Source organism: Corvus moneduloides, chromosome 4 (genome assembly GCF_009650955.1).
Source record: "Corvus moneduloides isolate bCorMon1 chromosome 4, bCorMon1.pri, whole genome shotgun sequence".
In the NCBI taxonomy this organism is placed as follows: Eukaryota; Metazoa; Chordata; class Aves; order Passeriformes; family Corvidae; genus Corvus; species Corvus moneduloides.
This window is the reverse complement of record NC_045479.1, coordinates 54,092,593-54,116,393: the sequence shown is the minus strand read 5'-3', so window position 1 is coordinate 54,116,393 and position 23,801 is coordinate 54,092,593. Positions and strand designations below refer to the sequence as shown.

Sequence of the window (23,801 nt, the reverse complement as noted above, 5' to 3'; positions counted from 1 at the left end):
ATAAGTTAGTAACCATGTCTTTATATTAAAAAACCCCAACCCAAGCCAAACCAAACTGAAAAAGATTGTCACAAAGGAGAGATGAAGAAGGTGAAAGCTCACACATGATTTTCCATAGTTAGCCAAGCTTATTATGTCGTCTGGAAATTCTACCAGGTACTTCTGTTTTAGACATCCAGAATAAATTAAAAATTTAGTTAAAATGGTGACAGATTGAATACAATTACCTGAGTCATTCATGAGTTAAAATTACACATAGCAACATAACCACATATAGGATAAAATGTGAAAAGGCTCAAAGATATAGTTTCATCACTTCTTTTTTAGCTACTGTATTAAATGATTGCTTTAAAAATATTTCTAAAATTTATATCAGTGAAATTTTTTAAAAAAAGTAGCCTGCTTTCTATTCTCTATGGTGGTCTACACTAGCATTATAGGAACATTTATCCTAAGCAAAAGTAACATTTTCCCTATGATGGTTTCCAATGAAAGTGGTTCCCAAATGAAGCTAGCCAAGTTCATTCTCTAATATAAATACCTATCCAAACACTATTTGTTGTGGTTTCCCAAAATATTTTTTAATCTAAGCTGGAGTTTATGTAGTTCTGGCTCACTACCTCAGGTCATTGTTGTATTCTGTGTTACTTTCTCTCCACAGTGTGTTAAATTTATCAGGCAGACCTCAATGATCAATAAGAGGAGGATTTAAACACTCTCTGTCTTGAACTATGATGCAATTCCCTGCCATGGTAATGATACAGTGTATGTGGCAGTACCAGATATCAAGAATGTTCAGTTCTGCATATCTGGTTGTCAGAAAAAGAGGCACTTGTATACTTCCATGGCATTTGTTAGAGTGCTGTATACTGAATCCAGGTTTGCCTCCACACATGCAATTAGTTGTTATGGTCAGCTACAGTGCTTCTCCACGTGGTTTAATTATCTGATCGCTATACAGTGTTAATCAGTTTTTTCACAGAATTATGCACTTTGATGGACTATCCAACACAGTATATTTTCTTAGAAAACCTTTTCAATTTGAGGACTGTCCATTCTCAGATGAACTCAGATCATTAACCATGGCATATTTTTCTTCAGATGAGATTAACGTTTTTTAAGAATATTAATTAACCCTTGGTGGTTTGTTTATAGCCTTGAGGCATCTAGTTTATCCTACACTTTCATTTTGGCCTTACACTTTGAAGGCTCTTGCTACCATCTTGCATTCATTGTTTGGGGAACCATTAGTATAATCCACAAGTTTTCTTCAAATGCCTTTAACCTTTCTTTCCTGGTTATGCAGCTAATAAACCATTGTTTATTAGCACAATCCAGTAATGAATACCTCCTAGTTAGAGTTCATTAAATGTTTCATTCCACAATGGAATATGTGAAATATATATATGTATTCCACAATGGAATATATATATATATATATATGTCTTAAGATATAAGACATGGATTAAAATAATAGTCTCCTTGTTAACAGAATATACAAGTTGTGGCATCATTGAAAAAACACAACCAAATATACTTTACAGCCGGCACTGTGACTGTTACTGTACTTTCTATGGTCTTCTGTTTAACAAAGGGATAGTGGTTTTTCCCAGTGTTAGAGAGTAAATCTTCTGTGACTTATTCCAGCTTTTAGCAAGCCTGATTTTATTAACTTGACAAGGGTTGTTTGACTTTTGCCATATGAGAAAGATCTTGTTGGACTCAGTTGGAGACGCTGCTGAATTTAGCAAGTTGCTATGTCCCTATTGACTGTTGTGCACAGCATGAGATGCTGTTTGCTCTGGCTGAGAACACAAAAAAGATGGTTCTGGTCTGGACTAGTCAGTCTCTTTGTACATGTGTTGTGGTTTAACCCCACCTGCAGCTGAGCCTCACACAGACTCGCTCCCTCCCCCACCAGCTGGACTGGGGAGAGACCTGGAAGGGTCAAAGTGAGAAAACAGATGGGTTGAGATAAAGACAGTTTAATAGGTGAAGCAAAAGCTGCACACACAAGCAAAGCAAAATAAGGACTTCATTCACCACATCCTATGGGCAGGCAGGTGTTCAGTCATCCCCAGGAAAGCAGGGCTCCATCACACATGAGTGACTTAATGCCATCTCTGCAAATGTCCCTTCTTCCTTCTTCTTCCCCAGTTTTATATGCTGAACATGATGTTATATGCTAGAGAATATCCCTTGGGTCAGTTGGGGTCAGCTGTCCTGGTTGTGTCCACAAGCCCCCATCTCCTTATGCACCCCCAGCCTCCCTAGTGGTGCAGTGGGATGAAAAGCAGAAAACATCTCAAATCTGTGTAAGTGCTCCTCAGCAAGAACTAAAACATCCCTGTGTTATCAACAGGTTTCAGCACAAATCCAAATCAGAGCCCCATATAACCTACTATGAAGAAAATTAACTTTATCCCAACCAAAACCAGTACAAGATGATATTTCTAAAGCCAGCTATATATTATAGGCTCACACTCATATGGTGAGCATAATAATGTTTTAAGTTCTCATTGGTCTTAAGGGATACAAAGGACATTTCCTATTTGTTCATAAAAATGACAGTTTTTTCATGAGGTCTTCAAATGCTGCTGAGTGGAAAGATGAATTCTATTGTTACTCTAGAGTAATATTTTGAAGGTTACCTCCATAACTATATACCAAGAACAGCTGAGTATATGTTTATTGGGTGGAAAAAATTTATTGCATCAATCTGCTATGTGAGTAGTGAAGAATAATTTCATTGCTTGAAAAGTTGTAGACTGGGATTTTTCTTGCCCTTCATTCTGTCAAAAGAACTGGGAGCAAAGCACGAAGAGCTTTCAAAATTTTTTTGTTGAGTCTTTTCTATCTTCATGGGGTCTTAAGTCTTTACCACACATAATTTTTGATACTCTTCTTCCATGGTTGCTCACGTCCAATTTTTGCAGCCAGAATTTTTCTGGCAGAACTCTGAAATTGGCACAGTATTTAATGTGCCACTTGTCACTCTCAAAATACTGTTTATTTCACTGGATATCAGTTTTATATGAAAGCTGTTATACAAAATGAGAACAAAATACTTTATGGGAGAGAGACAAACAGCCATACAAGAAGAATTTATGCTGAAATCCTAGAGTGTGTAGACTGTTCCCACTTCTACTAGCTTACTTCTGCTTGATAGGCATCCAGAATTTCAAGCTCTTTTTTTTTTTTCCCATTCTCTGGAAGACACTCACAGTGGACTTATTGCCTCTAGGTGATACACTAACATGTGTTACAGTGTAGGAATTTTCTATGAACTATTTTCTTGGATGTTTACATGGAGAAGCATGAAAACATCATGGGGGCATTTTGTGGTGGTTTGTGTTTTTCCCCCAGTAAAGAAAAATTTCATCTCCAGACACTGAAATAGAACATTAGCATATGTGAATTTTTCTTCAATGGACCTCAGCTATAAATACGACTCACCTATATACAAAAATTTGGGAAAGGGGTGTAGTTTTGAAAAGTCTCTGTAGGAGTGCAGGTCCTTGATGTCACCTTGAGGGAATTCATAAAAATGTGTTCTAATTTGGCTGGTCTGGTTGCCAAGGTAGATGTGTAGTTTTCAATCTTTGAACATTTTGTTGATTGAAGTAAGAACAGAGTGTCGATTTATAACTTTTGACAGCTTCAGCAATGGCCTTTTCTGTCAGGCAGTGTCATGTATAGAGGAGAGTGCAACAAGCACAGCTGATGCCCTTAATTTATTTTGATAAAATACTTTTGCATAGGTGGTCAGTGCCAGAAACTTAGCATATTAACTGTGACACAATTTAAACATTTGCATTGCAAGGTCTTTTATGAGTATTGGTTCCTAAGTTGATGATATTAATAATATTTTTGTACTTAACAGGGAAATTTTTTAATGTAGTTCATTACAAGATTGCTACTATTTTGCCTACTACCAAGTATACACATCCTAAAGTGAAATTATGTCTTTCTTAATTTTAAAAGTAATTTCTTCACTTCTGTTTTATCCTAGAATTTCCTAAAGTTCTATAATACACACACAAAACACCCCCAACCAAACAACCAAACAGCCAGAGAAAAAGACTGCAAAGGATTATATTTTAAAATTATTTTCATAGAATCATAGATAGGGTAGATTTTGTGATGATGATAATGGAATACATTTTGTCTTTGGGAGGTTTTTGAATTTATTATCATACTAGACTTGCACTATGAAGAACCTCTTCAATCTCTAATTAGTATTTTTTCTTTAATATATATTTTTAATTGCTTTAAAGGTACTTACTGCTTTTAATATTTTTTTTCAGGGAGTGCTGGAACACCTGTTGTCTTCAATGAAAATGGAGATGCTCCTGGACGTTATGATATTTTTCAGTATCAAATCACCAACAAGAGTACAGAATACAAAGTAATTGGTCAGTGGAGTAATCAGCTTCATCTAAATGTAAGTACACTATTTCCCTCAGTATTCTCCTGCTGAAACTGGCTACCCATGGCTTGGATGCGCACACTGTTCACTGGGTAAAAAACTGGCTGGATGGCCAAGCAATCCAGAGATGACAGTGAATGGAGTCACATCCAGCTGGCAGCTGGTCACAAGTGGTGTTGCCCAGGGTTCAGTACTGGGGCCAGGCCTATTTAATGTCTTTATCAATGATCTTGGCAAGGTGATCAAGGGCACCCTTGGTCAGTTTGTAGATGAGACCCAAGCTGAGCAGGAGTGTGGATCTGCTGGAGGGCAGCCCTCTGCAGAGGGCTTTGGACAGGCTGGATTGATTGCCAAGGGCAATTGCATGAGGTTCAACAAGTTGAAGTGATGAGTCCTGCACTTGGGTAGCAACAACCCCAGGCAGTGCTACAGGCTGGGGGCAAAGTGGCTGGAAAACTGCCCAGTGGAAAAGGTCCTGGGAATGTTGGTCGACACTCATATGATTAGGAGCCAGCACTTGCCCAGGTGGCCAAGGAGGCCAATGGCATCTTGTCTGTATCAGAAATAGGCCAGAAGGACCAGGGTAGTGATTGTCTCTCTGTATTTGGCACTGGAGAGGCTGCAGCTGATAGAATCATAGAATCTTTAAGGTTGGCATAAACCTCTAAAGTCAGTGAGTCCAACCATTAATCTGCCAGGACCACCACTAAATTATGTCCCTAAGGCCACATCTACAAGTCTTTTAAATACCTTCAGAGGTGGTGATTCCATCACTTCCCTGGGCAGCCTATTCCATTGCTTGAGTGTCCTTTCAGTGGAAGAATTTTTTTCCTATTATACAATCTAAACCTGCCCTGGCACAACTTGAGACCATTTCCTCCTGTTCTATCACTTGTTACCTGTGAGAAAAGACTGACGTCTCCCTGTCTACAACGTTCTTTCAGGTCGTTGTAGCGAGCGATAAGCTTCCCTTGAATACGACAAGATTTTGAAGTGCTGGGGCATGTCCAGAAAAGGGCAACGAAGCTGGTGAAGGGTCTGGAGCACAGTTCTTGTGAGGAGTGGCTGAGGGATCTGGGGTTGGTTATTCTGTTGGGTAGAAAAGGAGCCTCAGAGGAGAACTTATTGCTCTCTACAACCACCTGAAAGAAAGATGTGATGGGACAGGGGAAATTACCTGAAGTTGCACCAGGGGAGGTTTAGATCAGACAATAGGAAAAATTTCTTCACTAAAAGGGTGAACAAGCATTGGAGCAGGTTGCCCAGGGAAGTGGTCACCATCCCTGGGGGTATTTAAAAGATATGTAGATGCGGCCTTTAGGGACATGATTTAATGGTAGACTTGGCCACGTTAGGCTAATGGCTAGACTCGGTGATCTTAAATGTCTTTTCAAACTAAATGATTCTATGATTCTACCAATTTGATTATAATACTGATATTGGAGAATACTCATTTGAATATTAAATTAAACACTTAAAAAAGACTGATTATTTATTCTCTGTCAGTTGGCAAAATAAAGCTCTTCCTTTCTTGTGCCTTCTTTCTTCTTGTGCTATCTTCTCTGTTCTTGAGAAGTCAGTAAAAGGTAGCACAATTGCCCGAACCAAATTCTTTATATTTTCAAGTCAGATGGGTTGTGTAATTATCTGCTCCTTCAGATGATATTTTTGAATCATTTCATATCTGTTATTCCTCAGAGTGATTATTAAGTTAGGCAGGGAAATAATAATTCTTCCTTGAATAAAAGGTGTCAGACAAAATGATAGGGACGTGTAAATTGCCCAGGTATTCCAAACAATATAAGATGATGGAAATGTATTTAATAAAAGACAAGTTTGGATTCTAACCACTTCTGATTTAGTTAAAACATTGGGATGATGAACTACTGCAATAAAACTGTTCCTTGAATATAGAGGGAGACTTTAGTATTTTTCTATATGAATAACTAGGGCTTGTACTATTACTTCGTAGCAGAAGGAATAAGAAGCCACAATTTACCCATCCTTAGATGGTGTTTCTAATTTCTGTCGTAATGTTTTTTGCAAGTTTTGGGATAGTTAAGTTCCACCTGTGCATGGAATTATATTTGGGTGGAAAATCGCCATCCCAATTAAATTCAGAGGATATATTACATAATATTTATATGACAGATAGGCATCAGGCTTTGACTTGAGAAATTTTTTGGGTCCAAGGCACTTCTTTCTGGCAGAAGATGTCTTTATGCAAAGAGAGAAAAAGAAAAATTAAGATAATCTCTTTCCTTATTAGCTATACAGTATTTACAGGTCTTACTCGAGTTGTGTTAGCCATTTGGGTACCTCTGCAAATGTGAAATACCAATGTTGTTTTGCTAAAGGCTGATGAGAAGGACAACAGTGTGAATTGATGACTAGATCCACCAAAGGGAGCTTATGCAGTGAATTCAATCAAATCAGAAAAAGCAGGTTTCAAATATCTCTGGTTTTCCATGTGAGATGTTCCTAATGAAGAGTAACAAAGACAGTGTAGGAAAATATTTACAAATTATTCTCCTGTTCAGACTATTTTGCAATAATTATCTCAGTGCTATCCACAATAACATATATGATAGCTCCCCATTTTCAGCCACAGCTGTTAAACCACTTTAGCATATCCACCATTTAATATCTGTAACTACTTGTCAGGAACGCATTTAATTCTTCTGCCCAAATAGAAAAAAATCCTACCAACAGAAGATGTGTGTTGCAGATGGTGTGGCAGTGTTATTTCCCTTCACTAGCCTGATATCTGTCTGTTGAAAGGGATGAAAGGAAAAAACTGGTTAAACAATTTAAGATTAATATTGAACATTAATTTCTGGAAAACACTACAGTTAGACCCTTACCATAACTATTATGGAATACATTCCAGATTTTCATAATTGTTACATTTTTCTGCAAAGTTAGTGTTTATTAAATGAACTCAAAACTGATATACACATTTTGCACAAATGCTAGTACTAACATCGCAGTTGCATAGTAATATCTAAAAGCTACCTAAAACTTTGCTTCAATTTTAGTTCCATTCTGATCTGCCTTTTTTTATCTCCCCCTAAAGTGCTAAATTTTTCATTAAGCTGGTAGCTTTCAGTCCCATTATTTCTGCCTCATGTATATGTACTCGGGGGAACTCTGAAATATGATTGGATTGATGGCTACTCATATTACTGAAACCACACCATGGTAACCACATTGAGCACAAACCTAACAGGAAAGGATTTATCTAAAATGCCCCTCATTAACTCTCATTAGTTAAGGGTGTGTTAAGAGTGTTGTTTGTTTCTCTTTTTTCACCTCCATGAGCTCACGTGCTGGATCCAACTGGTTTTTCAAACTCTCAGGCAAGCTCTGTCTAGTACGTGGAGCTGTGGAGGTGTGACTGGGCCGGCACAGTGCCCTGCAGGGGATGATGCTTCTGCTCCCAGCCTTGTGTTAGGGTCCTGCTCTCGCCCCACTGCCCCGTGCTCTGCTGCAGACCCCTGCTCACACGGACCAGGGCGCACACAGGCACACAGGACTCAGTCCCCCTGTTTCTACATTCACTAAACTCTTGCCAGGTGTTGACGGCAGTTATGACAGATGATGGTCTGCTGTGGCAAAGCTGCTGCCTCCTCTCACTAGATAAAATATATTAAAACCAAGTAATCTTTTTGAATGATTGTCAATACTCCAGATCATCATATTGCAAATTAGGTAGTGCTTTTGATTGCCAATGAATCATAGGGAACACAGTGGATGTTTTCATTAGTTTCTGTGAAAACATCTATATTTATTGAAAGTGAAGCAGTATTAAGATGGCAGAGCAATTTTTACCCTGCTGCTCTTTAAAGGAGATGCTTTTAAAATATAATACTTTTTCCCTCTGTATCCCTTCTCTTACAGTTTCCTTTTAATGAAGACACATGTAACTATGATTTTTAGTGAATGTTTGTAAACTAGATATCCTCTATAGATACTTCTACACTGGTTTTTACAGATATTTCTTCCTCAAATTGTGTGATAACATGTTGTAGCTATGATGTATTTATGATTGTGTTCATCTATACAGCTGGTATTGTGCTTCAGAACATTTATAGTTTTTATTCATCCATTTATTTTCTGTGTCACAAAAATAAATCATGAAAGCATCAGGTTTTTAGTACAGTTCAACCCTTGGAACAATTAATGTATGACAAATTAGAACATATATTCCATCCAAATAACTTAATCTAAATGTTTCCCTTTTCTACTTCTGATCTCCTCATTCCCCCTCCTTTTCCATTTTCCTCTTCCTTTGCTAGTTTATATCAGGCTTTGACTGCAGGTCAGTTGTCTGGGCTGTGGCTTCACACCTGGTAGCCAGCCCTAGTCTGTCTCTGGTCACCACCCTCAGGATTCATGATTGCTCTCCTGATGTCTCTGGCTCCTCAAAATTTCACAGACTCTGCAAGGTCCTTGTGGTCAAGCTTCAGACTTGTTCCTTTCTTGTTGCAGTGCTGGTTTTTTTTCCCTTTGGGCAGAAAGTGCTGACTCTGGCTGCATAAAGACTCTGTATCACGCTCCCTGAGGTGCTCTTTCTCAGAAGGCTTCCCCAGCTGCAGAGACCCCTCTGATGCTGGTTTTTTCATGGAGACTTCGGGAACTTTAATGCTCTCCTTTAGGCTGACTGACCTTTTAGATTTCCTCTGAAGCAACTATAGCTTCCAGATACAGGCACTTCATGACTACTGATCAGTCCTACTCTTGTTATTCTTACAGAACAAACACACGCACGACAATGTTGATACAGTAGAGAAGTTAAATTAAGAAACAATAATGATCTTCCAAATTTAAATTTTTCATGATTCTTGAGTTTGAATAAGGTATCTCAGTCTTTGACAGACACAAGGAAACTCTGACAGCAAATATTTAGAAATGTCAAACAATAGTCTCAAAGAACCTGATCGTCTGATGATTCTGACCATGTAAATTTACACCTCTTTTAGTAAAGTCCTTTTACTCTCCAAGGCTTTCTAACTTTAAGTGATCTTAATGTACTGGAAACAACCAGACCTTTAAAACTTTTAGTGTCATTTTAAAGGAAAAAATAATTGCCTTAGAACTTCTGATTGTTGATGATACATTAACTGTCAGTGTTTTCTGTTGTTTACTTTCTCAATTTTCTTTTCTTCATCAGTGGAAAAGGATAGCTTAATTTGCAGGGAAGTCTGATTGTTAAAATGCATTCTTCCAAAAAACATTCTGTTTTTTATAATGAATAAAAATCCAGGCAAAGGTAGCTGTTTCTGCAAAAGTTATGTTTTATTCATATTGCAACAGTATTTTGCATACCAGGTCACATGTAAAAGTTCTCTACAAATGTGTGGGTTTAGCAAATTTGAGCTCTCAACCATGTAATCTCTGTACAAGGAAAGTTGTCAGAAACAAGCTTGCTTTTCCTGGCGCTTATGATTTGAAATCAACTTCTTTTTATGATTAATAATGAATTCCCCCTTAGAAACTGTGTTCTGTACTGCATGTGTTGTTATAAGGGTTCGACTGAGATGTCAACTGGTGGCTTTTGTCAGTGGCAGTAGACGGAAATAGTCACAGTCCTAAAGTTTTAATAACAAGTTTCTGAGTTCCTTTCCTTAGAAACCCATTCAGTTTGTTCTGGTTCATTTCTGAACATCTTTTTTTCTCCTCTTAAAAATGCTCTATTTTTAAAGCTAAATACCATTTGGAAAAAGAAAAGCTGAAATATTAAAGAATTTTAAAAGCTAATATTTGACTTTTTGAAAAAGACCCATATTTTAAATACAGTTTGAAGCATTCTCAGATTGCATTTCAAGCTTATATGTTGTTTTGGTCTACCAAAATTTGTGTTTAAAAATCCCAATATGAAAAAATTTGTAGATACAAATCCATATTTTTCCAAGTTAGTGATTTTGATTGATGAGTCTTCAGGCAGACACAATTATTGGTGATTTCAAAATCACATATTTAGCTGATGCAGTTAAAATGCTCGAGTGGGTATCCACTTATGTGATACTACTCCTTAAGAAATCCAAAGCATATAAAAACCCTGCTTGTTTCCTTGGAGCTGTTCAAGGCCAGGTTGAATGGGGTCTGAGCAACATGGTCTAGTGAAAGGTGTCCCTGCCCACAGGAGAGGGGTTGGAACCAGATGATCTTTCAGGTTTCTTCCAACACAGGCCTTTCTATGATTCTGTGTTTCAAGCAAAAACTGTGAATTTTAAAGACAGAATTCACTTGTATTTGTTTTGCTGTTTGGTTTGGGTTTTTTGTGTGTTTTGTCTTTGTTTTTGGTTTTTTTTCACCAGAGCACAAGAGGTCTGTTAAAAGAAAAGAGAGATTTTATAATAACAGATTTCTACCATTCTCTTAGAAATAATAAGATGCATAAGGTCTCAGAATTATAGAGTGTATGCACTGAGGATATAAATGACTCAGGGGCATCCATTTTTCCATAATGATCTTGATTTATTATGAAAACCATAAATTAAAATTACACTGATGTGATGAACTATCAGAGAGACAGCCATAACCATCATCAGCCTTAAGCACAGTGATTGGTGAACTAGTAAAAATTGGGAACCTCACACTGACAGTGAGCTTCCCTGCAGGCAGCCAGATCACAAAGAGATTTGAATCAGTATTTTGAATCAGAATCTTTTCCTTTCTAGGACTCATGTCTTGTATCCAATACTGAAGGAAGCCATCAACACTGAAATTAGTCAATTGTTTTTGGAAGTTACAGATTCAAAATGCATTAGTTCCCTTTCTTGTGACATGGTAAAAGAAAATGGCTCAAAAAACTTCTGATGTTTTCTGTAACTGCATTAAATAAGATTCAAGCTTTGCTGTAGGCCACGATATTTCATTAAAGAAGTCAGAAAACCTCTTTTTTTTCCTGTGGTAGCTATTATATAATTGATAGATGTTTTTAAAATGCTGAACCTAAGGCCTGTCTGTAACAAAAGAACACAATACAGTGAAATACACAACAGAAGCACTTAGTGCTGTATATGATTATAAACAAAATATGACAATCATATGGCCTGCAGGGTGTTCTTCTGCCTGCATGCAATAGGGCAGTAGAGTTCAAACTTTCACTCTACCCATGTTATCTGACTGAAAATTGTTGATGCTGGGTTAAAAGTAAAACCCAGTGAGACAAGCAAAAATGTTTTATGCTCTTCTATTCTTCTCAAAATTATACTGCTGTCTTCCTTTATTCTATACAAGGCTGAAAATAGAAGAGACTATTATGGTTTTATACTAGTTAGATTTCACAAAGCTAGTCCTGATCGTAGCACTGGCCAAGTAGTATGACTCAGGATTTGTTCTGCTCTACTGTTACTGTCTTAGTTCAATATGAAAATTGTATCTGCTAAGGACCAGTGCTAGACTAAAGAGATAAGTCAACAGTAGGCTACAGCAGATGCAAAGTAGAGACAAGAAAAAAAATTCAAGAAATGTGGAATAAAATTGAGATTTTATGATTTTGAAAGGTGTGCCAGTTTGGACAAATTTGGAGGAAAAATATCCTCTGATAGAAGGCAGGTTACAACCAACCTTCCCCCACTAGCTTCAGGAAAAAAGAAATTTTCCCACTTCTGCCCTGGCAGCACGAGTGCGTGAATTGAAGGAGCGCAAGTCCCAGAAAGGAAGTTCTACCAAAAAGGAAGTAGCTCCAGTTGCCCGTAGCCAAACTGCTTGAAAAGCTTGCTCGGTTTTTTTTCCTCTCCCCCCTCTCAGGCTCAGTTTAAAGGCACAGAAAGGCACAAAATTAATTTCTGGGCATAGAGCAGCGATAGGGGATACACATGATAAAGTCACCCCAAGACAAAAGGTTATAGATTGTACTCATATAAAAAGCTTTGTAATGGAGAGGAAATAGGCTGAATACAGATGTTAAAAAAGTATTAAATGATTTTAAGTGCCCATAGTAGACAGATGCTATTTCAGACATGACGGAAAATCAAAACAGAATCTGGATTCAAGAGCCAATGACCTTAGAAGAACACAAGAAGAATGACAATTTGTCTTCCTTCTGAAATTTTTTACTTTTTTGGTCTGAATAGTCTTTTTCCCCCCTCAACGAGATAGACTTCTTGACTGATTCTCTAGGGAAAAGCAAACAAATATAAAAGAAAATGGATAAAAGATAGCTGCTGAGAAAATATCCTGAAATTTGATAACCATTTTTTCTTCATTAGAATGATAGCAAATTGCCGGTGAAACAGTCTCTGCTTGAGAGTTAGGATGAATAGTGATTTTTTTCTCACCTTGTCAGGGTGAGTGAAAGTCAGGTTTCTCAAAAGAACCATGGAGTTGCAGTTGTATGTTTGGCTGTGAATTTGTCACAGGATTCTTGAATGGGTCGTAGATACTTTATAGCTTTTTGTGTTAATCCTTTGTAAAAGTGCTATGATTAGAATGAATTGTTCTTTGAATAGCCATAGCTAACAGGACCAGGAGTATTCCTGTTTTTTCAATAAACCGGAAAGGAATGACAAGCATAGCACTTGTGTTTTAAAATACTCTTTTCTATTTCACAGTAAAAAAATGTGCACTGATAGAACAATACAAATTCAGGAACTTTTATATGCATTTCCAGAGAATTCTGCCTTCATATATGGGACCTCACAGCAGGGTTAGCTGCTCCCCTGGTACAAGCTAATGTGAGTTTTAGCACAGACAAACAGATACTGGGCATAGCAGTTAGTATCAGCAAGTCTGCAGTGAATTGTTTCATGAAGTGCCAGTCTGAAAGGTAGCATGCTTCTTCCCCAGCCTCTTCCATTTTTCTCTTTGCCTCCCACCCTGAAATTTATATATGTCTTGTAAGTTGAAAATGGAACTTTGAACCTTGAAGCAATTTGTTTAAAAGTCCTTAAAAGCAAAAAACTGTAGATTAAATGATTAAATTCCTTTAATTATTGTTCATTTGTGTTACATAATGGAAGTCTACCACTAAATTAAAAATCATTAAATGGAAAAAAAAGAGGTCTTCAAAGGCTATTATATGATGAAAGAGAATAACCAGCAGTTAACAGAACATTACTGTATGATTATTTTTTTCTGTTTGCTTTGCTGCAATTCTCTTCATCTTGCACTAGTATAATTTTAATTACTTTAGCATAGTCATCTAATATTTATCCAGGACTTTTCATCCTGATAAATCCCCAAACACTTTATTTTTTTAAATTATTTAAAGATAGGGAATTAATTATTTCCCAAATACCCAAAATGGTATCACTAGTCTTAGTGGTGATGTAAATACATCTTAAGGCAGGGAATGAAGAATGCATAGTTAATTTAATTGTAACTTCAGTTTGCAATAAGCAGATTTAGTGTTGAATACGTCAATAAAATATGCTTGAAATGACTGGGTCAGAGAAGGAGGACCCTTCTCTGTGTTCTTTCTGATAACTGCAAGAATTGAAGTGAACCCCCCTGTTATGGAAAACTTAGGCATAAAGCTAAGCAATAGCTTTGGAATGGTTAACTGATTTGCATCACCAGAGGCCATTGTAGCAAGGAACTCCTGGACTTGTGATGTAATTCATCTGTTCTCTTCCTCAATGCTGTGAGCTCCTTAGCAGAACTGTGACTTCACTTGGTAAAGTAAAGTAGCTGGAGACAGTCCAGCTGCAAGCAATTGTAATGATCAGCAATCTAGAAGTGTGCCTTTAGGGAAAGATTGAGCAAACTAGGGTTGTTTAGTCTGAAGAAAACTGCACAGAGGGGGGTTATGTTAATCTCTTCCAATACAGAAAGGATTATTCAGGAAAAGAACAAACTGTTAAGCATGGTTAATTTGGCTATTAGGAGTAGTAGTGGATTTGAATTACAGCGAGAGATATCTAATGCAGACATGCTGGAAGATTCTAAGGATGAGGATAATTAAGTACTGGGCTGCCCTGGGAGGCTGGACAATCTCCAGCACTCTGGGCTGGTTGGAGCAGGTGAGCTGTAAAGATTGATTTGCACAAGTGCTTTAGAGATGGTGCCATGACTTCTAAAGTTTTCTGGCTTTCATTTGTTTGGTGGGTTTGATCTGCTGATAATCCCTCAAAGGCAACGTCCTGTATCCCTTGAGCAAATGCTGGAAGGCACACAAGCAACTGGCTCCTATACTCGAAGTTTTGTGAGTGAATACAAGACTGTCTATGTCTTAAGCAAGAGCTCTAGAAGAAAGCTATGAAAGATTTATTGAGTTGGAAACATGGTTACTTATTTAGGATATTCTTTTGCTTCAGGTTGTGCATCACTTTAGTGGGTAAAGACAACTTTTCTAGCAATCCTTGGAGAGTTTTCCATTCACATATAGGACTCCAATTTGGACTTCTTTTTTTACATGCTAGGTGCTTAATAATTCCCAAATTGATTTAAGTTCCCTCATATGGAAAACAGTTTATTATTGCAGCAGTGGTGATTTCTTTTACTAAGACCTTCTTTCCCTAACACTTAGAGAAGCAGTTTCCCATAAACAAAAGCAATTTACCCTACAATATTTAAAATGCATCATTAATTATACAAGACATAGGAAAAGTAGGATCACTACCATTTCTTATTTACTTTATTCTTGTAAATATTTTTTTCCTAAATAGGTATTCTGTGAAATTGCAAAAGACTGCCTAAAGAATTTAGTTGTCATGAGAGTACATTGATATTTTTTCTATTTATCTGGCCTAGTTATAATCTTTTTATTTCTTCTCAAAATATTTAGTACCTGAAATCTGCCTTTGCATTACAGAAGACAGCTAAAGGGATCTCAAGAGACTCTCTAGCCCTTGGATAAAGTGAATATCTTCTACACTTATGTTGTTCCAAGGGTGAAGACTTTGCAGCTTCTGAAGGCATTATCTTTCATTTTTTAGCTACTCTTATCTCTCTGAAGCGTTTATAAATACCTAATTTTACTCCTTATTGCTATAATTTAAGCCTATATCTTATCTTATTCAGTGTACATTGAATCCTTTTCATGTATTTGAAGACTTTTGTTTTACCTCCTAGGCTATGTTATTTCTTCAGGCTATATGACAGGAGTTTGTTCAATTTAGTCACATAGATCATGTTTTCTAAACATGCTTCTGATCTTTGCTGATTTCCTCTGGACTCCCCATCTGATTCTCCTTCAAAGGCAAACACAACGATCTAACCTTTAGAAAATGTTCTGACTGCAGTCTCACTAGTGCAGAGTACAGGAGAAACATAATTTCATGTAGCCATGAGTAGAGAGCAGAGAGGAAGGATTATTGTATCTATCTGCATTTATCTGGCATTTTCCCCTTTTGCAACAGTATGACACTGGTTCAATATATCACAACCTACTAGAGCCCCGAGATCTCTTTTTCTTTTGAAGAGCTGCTACCTCTGTCCTTCCTGACCCATAATGTACTGCTAGTTGTCCCTGTTAAACTGCATGCTTCATTTTTTCAGATTCTGCAGTATCATTTGAAATATGAATTCTGACCTTCAGCATAGCTTCAGCCTTTTCCAGTGTTACTGCCCAAATCTGATCATTGTATACTCTATTTTATCATCCAAACTGAATGAATGGTTATTATAAATATCGAATAACAGCAGACTAACAACAGACCTTTCCAAGCCACACCCTGTGCCATCCCTTCCCTTCTGAGAGTAAATCAACTACAAATTTTATCTTTCTGTGGCTTTCTGATATAATTTGCACCTAGCCCTTAGGGGCTAAACCTGTTTCACTAGGTTGCTTATGACTGAGAGTGTAATTTGAGATGGTGTCAAAAATCTTTCTAATGTTAAGATAAATGACACCTGGCTGCTTGTCTCTCATCCACATTGCCTGTTACCCTCTCACTGAAGGAAATGTGACAGCTCATTGATGAGAGATCCCTTTTGGGTGTTGTCTTGTTTCTTTTCTCTGTGTTTTTGAAATGTGTTTGTTTATTTCTTTCAGGATTTTTATTGGAATCCAAGTCAAAATGAATGATTGATAATTCCCTGGCTTCTTCAGTCCCTCCCTTTTCAGAATGTAAGCACAAGGTTTCCCATTTGCAAATTCTCCATTCTTCCCCATAAAGTCTCAAGAGCTTTCTATCTACTCAATTCTTTAAATATTATAAAATAAATCCCAATATGTTCAGTCCATATGAAACCCCACTTCCTCTCATTTTGAACATCTTCACCTTTATTTCTTTAGTAAGAAGTATTTTTGGTTTTGGTTTGGTTTTTTTCCCCCTGACTAAATGCACTGTAGCACTTCTCAAGCTTAAACTTCTTCCTCGTGCTTGTTTTTGTTCCTGCCAGATCACTAGGTCTCTCTGCAGAATTTTCAATTTAATTATTGACTCTTCATTCTAAGCAACAGCACAGACTTGGCAGTGAGCGCTCTTCCCCTGCTGCTGGAAATCTCAGTATAAAATACAGTCTGTTTTCTGCCTGTTCTGAATTCAGACTTTCGCACATTTTGTGTATGTGGTTTTTCTACCTGTCTGGAACTGTGTTTAAAGGGCCAATGTGTTTTCTTTTGTTTATGTAGTGCTGAAAATTCAAAATCATTAGCATGAAAAGATCTGACTCTTTGTGAAGAGGAGCTGGTAAAGAAGATATGTGCCATTATAGTGGGAAACCATCTTAAAGTAGTGTCCTGGTGTTTAGGATTTTGAAGTGTTTCAGGGTAGAATGTACTACACATATTAACAGCTTTTTTTCCCTAAAAACAAGTTGAAAAATGTGTCCGGAACAGTTTAGTTATAGTGCCTCTTTTTTTTGTGACAAGTAAATAAATTTGATCCCTGCAATTCCAGCCAATTTTGTCTATTCCTCTGTCAGAGTCAATGAAGGTTGCTGAGGTGAGGGCAACTTTTCCCAAAATTTCAAGTGCTTCACTTTGCTGAACCATTGTTTAGAAGCTAAGATGCACAGGATATTTCAGCTCTGTTTTATGCTCCTCTTTGAGAGGTCACTGATGAAGCCAATGCCTTTGTGCTGACCATCTTGGAGTTGCTTTTGCTTGGATGGAAAGCTCAGGAAATAGATGCAAAATTGCCCCGCTTTCTTCTTTCAGTTCCCTTGTTAAAAATCTTTTTTGGCAAAATTTCCTCAAAGAGCCCCTGTTTGGAGGTGTACTATGGCTGCTGACTATCATGCTGATCTGTGTTCCTTATTAGTTTTAGGATGTTCTGTTCTATATTCTGCCAATATTCTGCTCTCCTTTATTGTATAGTTTGACTGTGAATTCTTTGGGATTGAGACCACATTTTTTTTCTTGTAGATTTGTATAGCCCTTAGTGCAACTGACATCTTGGTCTGTGAGCAGTGTGGGAATAAAAAGAATATATTATCTGTGTGTCGGTATTAATTTGTAGGAAGGGTTGTGCAGGATGGAATTTGGAAGCATTCATTTTTCAGTTTCATGCATACAGCACCTTTTTCTCTGATAAAGAAATAGGAAATAGATGAAGCCATTTAAAAATAATGGGGTACGATTAAAACTAAAACAAGCCTATCAGCATTTTTTTCTTCATATTGAACTGGGGCTTTTGTGATTGGCTAATTTCTAGTTTTAAAACAATTAAATATTAAAGATAAAAACTGTGACAGGTCACCCTCTTAAGAAATAATAACTTGTTAGCAAAGCTGTACTAAAGTTACTGGGCTGAACTAAATCAGCTAAAGGTCCAGCCCAGTACCTTTTTTTTTACAGACCATCATGAAGGAGTTTGGGGACAACAGCTCTTGTTTTGTTAAACTCATCTTTAATCAATACAATAAATAAAAACATGCCATGGTGAATATTTTTCATGAAACACTGAGATTTATGAAATTATATAGTTCTAAAATTTTAAAAAAAATCTATGTTAAATTCCTTTAAAATCAAATGGCAACTATGCTCAACCCCTTGTGTTCCTTCTGTCTACTATGAGCTGTGAAGTGAGGGAGAATCTGAGGGCCATTGGAATTGAAAGACACCTGACACAGATTGGAGGGAAATACAGTAGCTATGGAGCACTGGGCTTGGGGCAAGCCAGCTCTAACTTCAGTAACTGTGGCTAAAAGAAATGGATTTTGGAGGGAGCAAGGGTTATGGGTATTAAAAATTTCATCAAGAAATGCAACTAAGCTAATAAACTAGTCATGGTCCTTGGGCAGAACTGAGGAGATTCTCCAGGCACAAGCAAAGTGATGTTAAAAAACTCTTTGCCAGAACTATGCTCCTTTTCTTTTCTCAAAGCACTAAATTCTTTAAGGTATGCTTGCAGTCTATTTCTGCATGATCAACTGCAGGAAGAAAAAAAGTACTTCAAGCATTATTATTCGGTACTAGAGCTGATCAAAACTAGTCAGTTGACAAAAAAGTGTGATGGTGGAAGGTTTCCTCTCAAAACCCCATTTATTTCAAAATCTGGCAAGTTTTTGGGGGTTTTGTTTGTTTGTTTGTTTTTAATTTGAGTGCTTGTGGAGATAGAATCACAGAGTCATCTAGGTTGGAAAGGGCCTTTGAGATCATGAAGTCCAATGTATGACATAACACCACCTTGTCAACTAGACCATGGCATTTAGTGCCACATCCAGTCTTTTCTTAAACACTTGTCTACTTATATAGGCAAAGAATTGACACAGTCTGCTTTTGATAGCATATAATGAATTCAATCCCTGTGTGTACATCATGAGTTTTATTTGTAAATGCTCATAAAATTCTCTTCAAGTGCATGTCAGGGACATGTAAGGGCCTCTAGGTAAGGATATGTGATTGAGATTGTCTATGTGAAGGTGGTCTGTGTAAAGAATAATTTTGGAAACCTGATTTTCAGTCTGATACATTGATACTAGTTATATGTTTTCAGAATATAGAAAGTAGACCACTGAAAGCGCTTTCAAAAAATCTGGTCTGCCAATGCCATCTAGAATAGGATATTTCTGTGGTGGTGTATTTTGGTTTGCTTGGATTCTTTGATTTGGTTGAGGGTGACTTTTTGTCTCTTTTGTAAATCAAGAGGCTATCTTCAGAAGCTTGAAAATTAATTGTGATTCATGCTTTCAGTAAAGGAAAAAAAAAAGTATATATTGAAAAGAAGTGCCTACTAGATTTCTGTAAAATTCCATTTGGTGGTTACCCAGTGTAGTAACAGTAGCTGTTTACCTGATGACCTGCTAATCATTCCACTTTGTGCTGTCTACTCCCCAAGGCATTTGAGAATAAAATGATGTTTTCCAAGCATTCCAACCACATTAATGTTTGTTTTCTGGCAAATTGAAGAAGGTATTACACTGCAGCTCCTCCTGCCTTTGTACCAAGTATCTGCTAGGGCCAGCAATTCTGTACCCCATGAGATGAAATCAAATCATGGGAGGAGAAAAGTAAAAGTAAAAAAAAAATTAAAACTAAAAAGAAAAAAAGTAAGATAGATCCCAAGCCATATAAAGGCTAGCATTTTAAGACTGTATAGCACTAATAAACACTCTCTGTATATTGTGATACAGTGGTATGATTATTCCCTGGTTTAGGTTACCATAGTGTGTTCCTCTACATAAGTACTCAGCAGTCATGCATTATATGGCTTAATTAGTAGGGTTGGTTTCTTTGAAGCAAAATTATAGTATCAGCCCACTAAATAACATACTTGCATTAATAACGCAAGGCAAGTATTTAAACTTTTCTTCTATGAACATAAGAAACTTTATATTTTTTTATAGTGTTCTTTTCAATTTTTATGTATTGCTTTAGAGCATCCTTCCCTATAATTATTTTTCCCTAGCTGAGAATGACTTGTTAATATGTTTGGAACAATAAAAGTACATTCTCTTTATTTTAGTAATTCCAGAGATTGGTGATATTGCAGTTCTGAAAACTGGAGAAGACAAGAAAAATTTTGACATGATGAGAAAGCACTGACACATTATGAAATTTCCAGTATTAATTCTTTAAAAATATATTGCTCAGTTTTAAAAGTTGTTTTAGTCAGACTTTCTAAATTGCAAGTAATTATTGGGCAAAAAAACCTTATAGACCTGAGAGATGGATATCAGTTATATCCCTACTTGAACTTTTTACCCATATTTGAAGAGAAAGTGCCTCCACTCCTCCTGTCTGCATGACAGCTTGTCTCCATGACTGAAAAGTTGAGATTCAAAAAGGTTAAAAAATTTGCCCAGGGTCACAGAGTCAGACTGTATCAGAGCCATATAGGCTAAGTCCTAGGTTAGAGACCAAAGCTTCACCACTAATAATATCTTCCTTCCTTCCTTCCTTCCTTCCTTCCTTGGTTCTAAGATTTGAAAGAAAAATAAAAATTCTTGCAAGTAATAATATAGCATAATCAGAAACATTTAAATATTACCCAAGCAATGCACTCTGAAAAACTCTCTGAAGGTTGTCCAGGTATCTTTCTTTGTATTGTTCATGGGTTGCTGAATTAAGTAAGTTATACGTTTCTCCATGAAAATTAAGAATGGGAAACAGAGTGGTTTTGTACACATAAATTGGACACATAATTCAGAAATTATATTTTACCTATTAACAGCATTTTCGATCAGTCTCCTCCAGTTGCTGAGGGCATTGCTAAAGGAATGAATTGCCGATGATTGGAAGAACGTGGGTAACAAGAACGTGAATGTGCTGTTCTTACTGTATCATGTCAACCTTGTATTCTTTTAGTCAAGTTCTCACATCATTAATTTTTTAGCTCTATTATTAAATATTAGAGGGAATTGTGTTTGTAATGTCCATGAAGAACAGAGGTGTTTATTTGGTTTTGATATGAAATGGCATTTTGTCTGCATTGTAATGGTTTAGTGAACTGTGAATCTTAATTCACATTGAACAAATCTTAACACATTAAAGCAAATTGCAGCTCAATCAGGCAGATATCTCATGTAGAGATGATTTTTATGTCCATTGAAAGAGCAATGAAGCCATTCACTTTTTGTATCGTGATGCATTTCATAGAAAATGAATACATGTCTTACAGAGATGCTGTCAAAGTATTTCTGATATTTTCACTCTGGTAAGAATTGGACTAGTAGGAAATGGAACCACATCTTAGGGAAATGTGAGGCATTTCATTATAGCACATCCATCTATCAGACACTTTAAAATTCAGAGAAGCTACTCAAATAAAATTGAAATAATGTTTAAACCATTACTAATAATAGATCCAGAGCTAGGCTACCCCAGTCCAGCTGATCTAGATGATGTCAGATACATTTAGCAACAAACTCTGCCTTGTAATATATCATACTGTAGTGAACCGCATCTAGAAGATGTCACATGAAAATGAGGTGACAAAAAATGTCTTCTTGAAACCATGTTTACCCAAGGCTACTTAACAATCTGAGACCTGCTCAGCCTTGTCTGGGTCTGAGCAGTATAAAGTGTGCTGCAGACCCAGACATTTTAATCAGTAAGAGCTGAAGAGATGCAGAACTTAATCATTTTTCAATGTCAAAAAGTACCTTCTTTTCTGTGTTTCTTTTGTCTGACTTTGGCCTTTTTGTTGGTTTCTTTCCCCCATGAGACTCTTTAGAAATGTGTGCCTAAAGATCCCCTGAAGTTAGTTTTGTAACATTTGAACTTCTAGATCACTTTAGGGCAAGTTTTCCGACATATTTATATTGTGAAAACTGCAGATGGAAGCATAGTGGGATTTTCAAAAGCAGTTAAACAGACAAGGCACTTAACTCTCATTTAAATTAATTAGCTGTATTGAGCAAGTTCCCCTTGGCACTTTTGAAAGTTTCACTGCTAAGTGTTTATGTCTACATTAAAAATTATGTTCTTCAGAAGAGGCTGAGCATCCAGAAACTCCCTTTAAAGCTTGACTATTACAGGTTTTCAGTAGTTCTGAAAATTATAATTGTTACTTGTTCTATGTTCCCAAATTATCCTCCTTTGTTTTCTTGTTTCTTAACAGTTTCTGCTGTCATTTATTGTATAAAGTTAATCTCAGAGAACTGGGATCAATAGTACTAGCTCATAAAGAGAGAAAAGCAATGACATGTGTGAATCTTCTGTACAAGTTCAAGAAACTGAAATCTTTCATACATACCATCAATGAAAGAACTGATAGAGCTTTAAGACGATTGTTGTAATTATGTTTTGTACTGCATTTACTTATTACTTTGATAGTATGCAAAATAATAGCTCAAAAATACATTACAGGCAAAGACTGCTGCAGGTTGTGGACAGCTGGGAGTGAACCAGATGACCAGAATTAGCATGGCTTTTCAGTTATTAACTGCTGCATATACAGAAACCCTTAACAGACATGTTCAAGTGTAATAAAAGCCCAGTGCTCACTCTGAGGTATAGTTTCCCCTGCCGTGTCCTCTGCCTCTACTACAGGATTGTCTAAGCAGCAATCTGAGGATATACACACATCAACGTTCCGGTTTCAACCAAGAGTCAGCTTGTAAAATGAATCTACTAATTATTCCCACTTAGCACACTCATTCATTGTGGAGTGGGTCTTGGGCTATGTGAACCGGGATGCTTTTGGCTGAAATGAAAACAGAATATGCCTTCCAGAAGGCCAGCAATCTTCGTTAATCATTACCACTGTTTAGCCCACTGATGTTAAAATTAGGTCAATACAACCTTCTTCTGCAGACTAATTCAAATACAGACCAATGTGAACATCAAGTCCTCAGAATTAACAGCTTTGCTCTGCCGATTGGTTCTTACTGTGGCACATTGCTTGTTAATGTAGCTATAAACTGAGTTGTTGATGGTTGTGCTCATGGGAGAATCCCATTTTTCCACAAACTTCCAGAATTAACATCCTACAATGCCAGAATCTTCTCAGATGTACAAGTATCTTGAAGTGATTTTCAATTTTCAAACACTGGCCAATGTTTCTTGACTATATATCCTCTTTCTTCTTAAATAGAAAATGAAATATAAAACTAATGAGCAAGAACTCATAATATTTTTTTAAAAGCTTTCTGATAAATCTAGGTCACCATAAATATGGGGGGTTTTTTTGTGCCTAGAAAATTAATCCAGACAATCCAGGTTTTAAAACATAGGATTTATACCTTGTAAAATCCACCTGCCCCAGCCATTCATTCTGGTTATTTTCTACATTGATTTAGAATTTTTTATGCTTTGAGAGTCTATTCCTGTTTGAATTTTTCTATCACTAACCAGTCAATAGTGCTTATATTCATAATTAACTTATTAGGAAAAAAAAATTCTTTATCCTGTGAGTTTCTCAAGATTCATAACTTTATATAACTTCATATGCTGGAAATTATACCTTTTGCAGTTTGTATCAGATGTACCAGAGTGAAAAACATAATATGAATCTTTACTAGTTAACTTCAGAAGTAGGACTGTGTTATTAGTTGTTGCCAATGTGATGCATAACCTCAGGCACTTTAATGT

The 23,801-nt window shown here is 36.7% G+C and overlaps 1 protein-coding gene across 5 annotated transcripts in view; it reads left to right on the top strand.

Moving 5' to 3' along the window:
- Positions 1-23,801, top strand: part of GRM8 (glutamate metabotropic receptor 8) — a 326,496-nt gene that overhangs the window by 253,821 nt on the left and 48,874 nt on the right. For all 5 annotated transcript variants that reach the window (XM_032106709.1, XM_032106708.1, XM_032106712.1 and 2 more), the window contains one exon: positions 4,308-4,444. In XM_032106709.1, the coding sequence (XP_031962600.1) occupies positions 4,308-4,444 (137 nt within the window). The remainder of the gene's footprint in view (positions 1-4,307; positions 4,445-23,801) is intronic.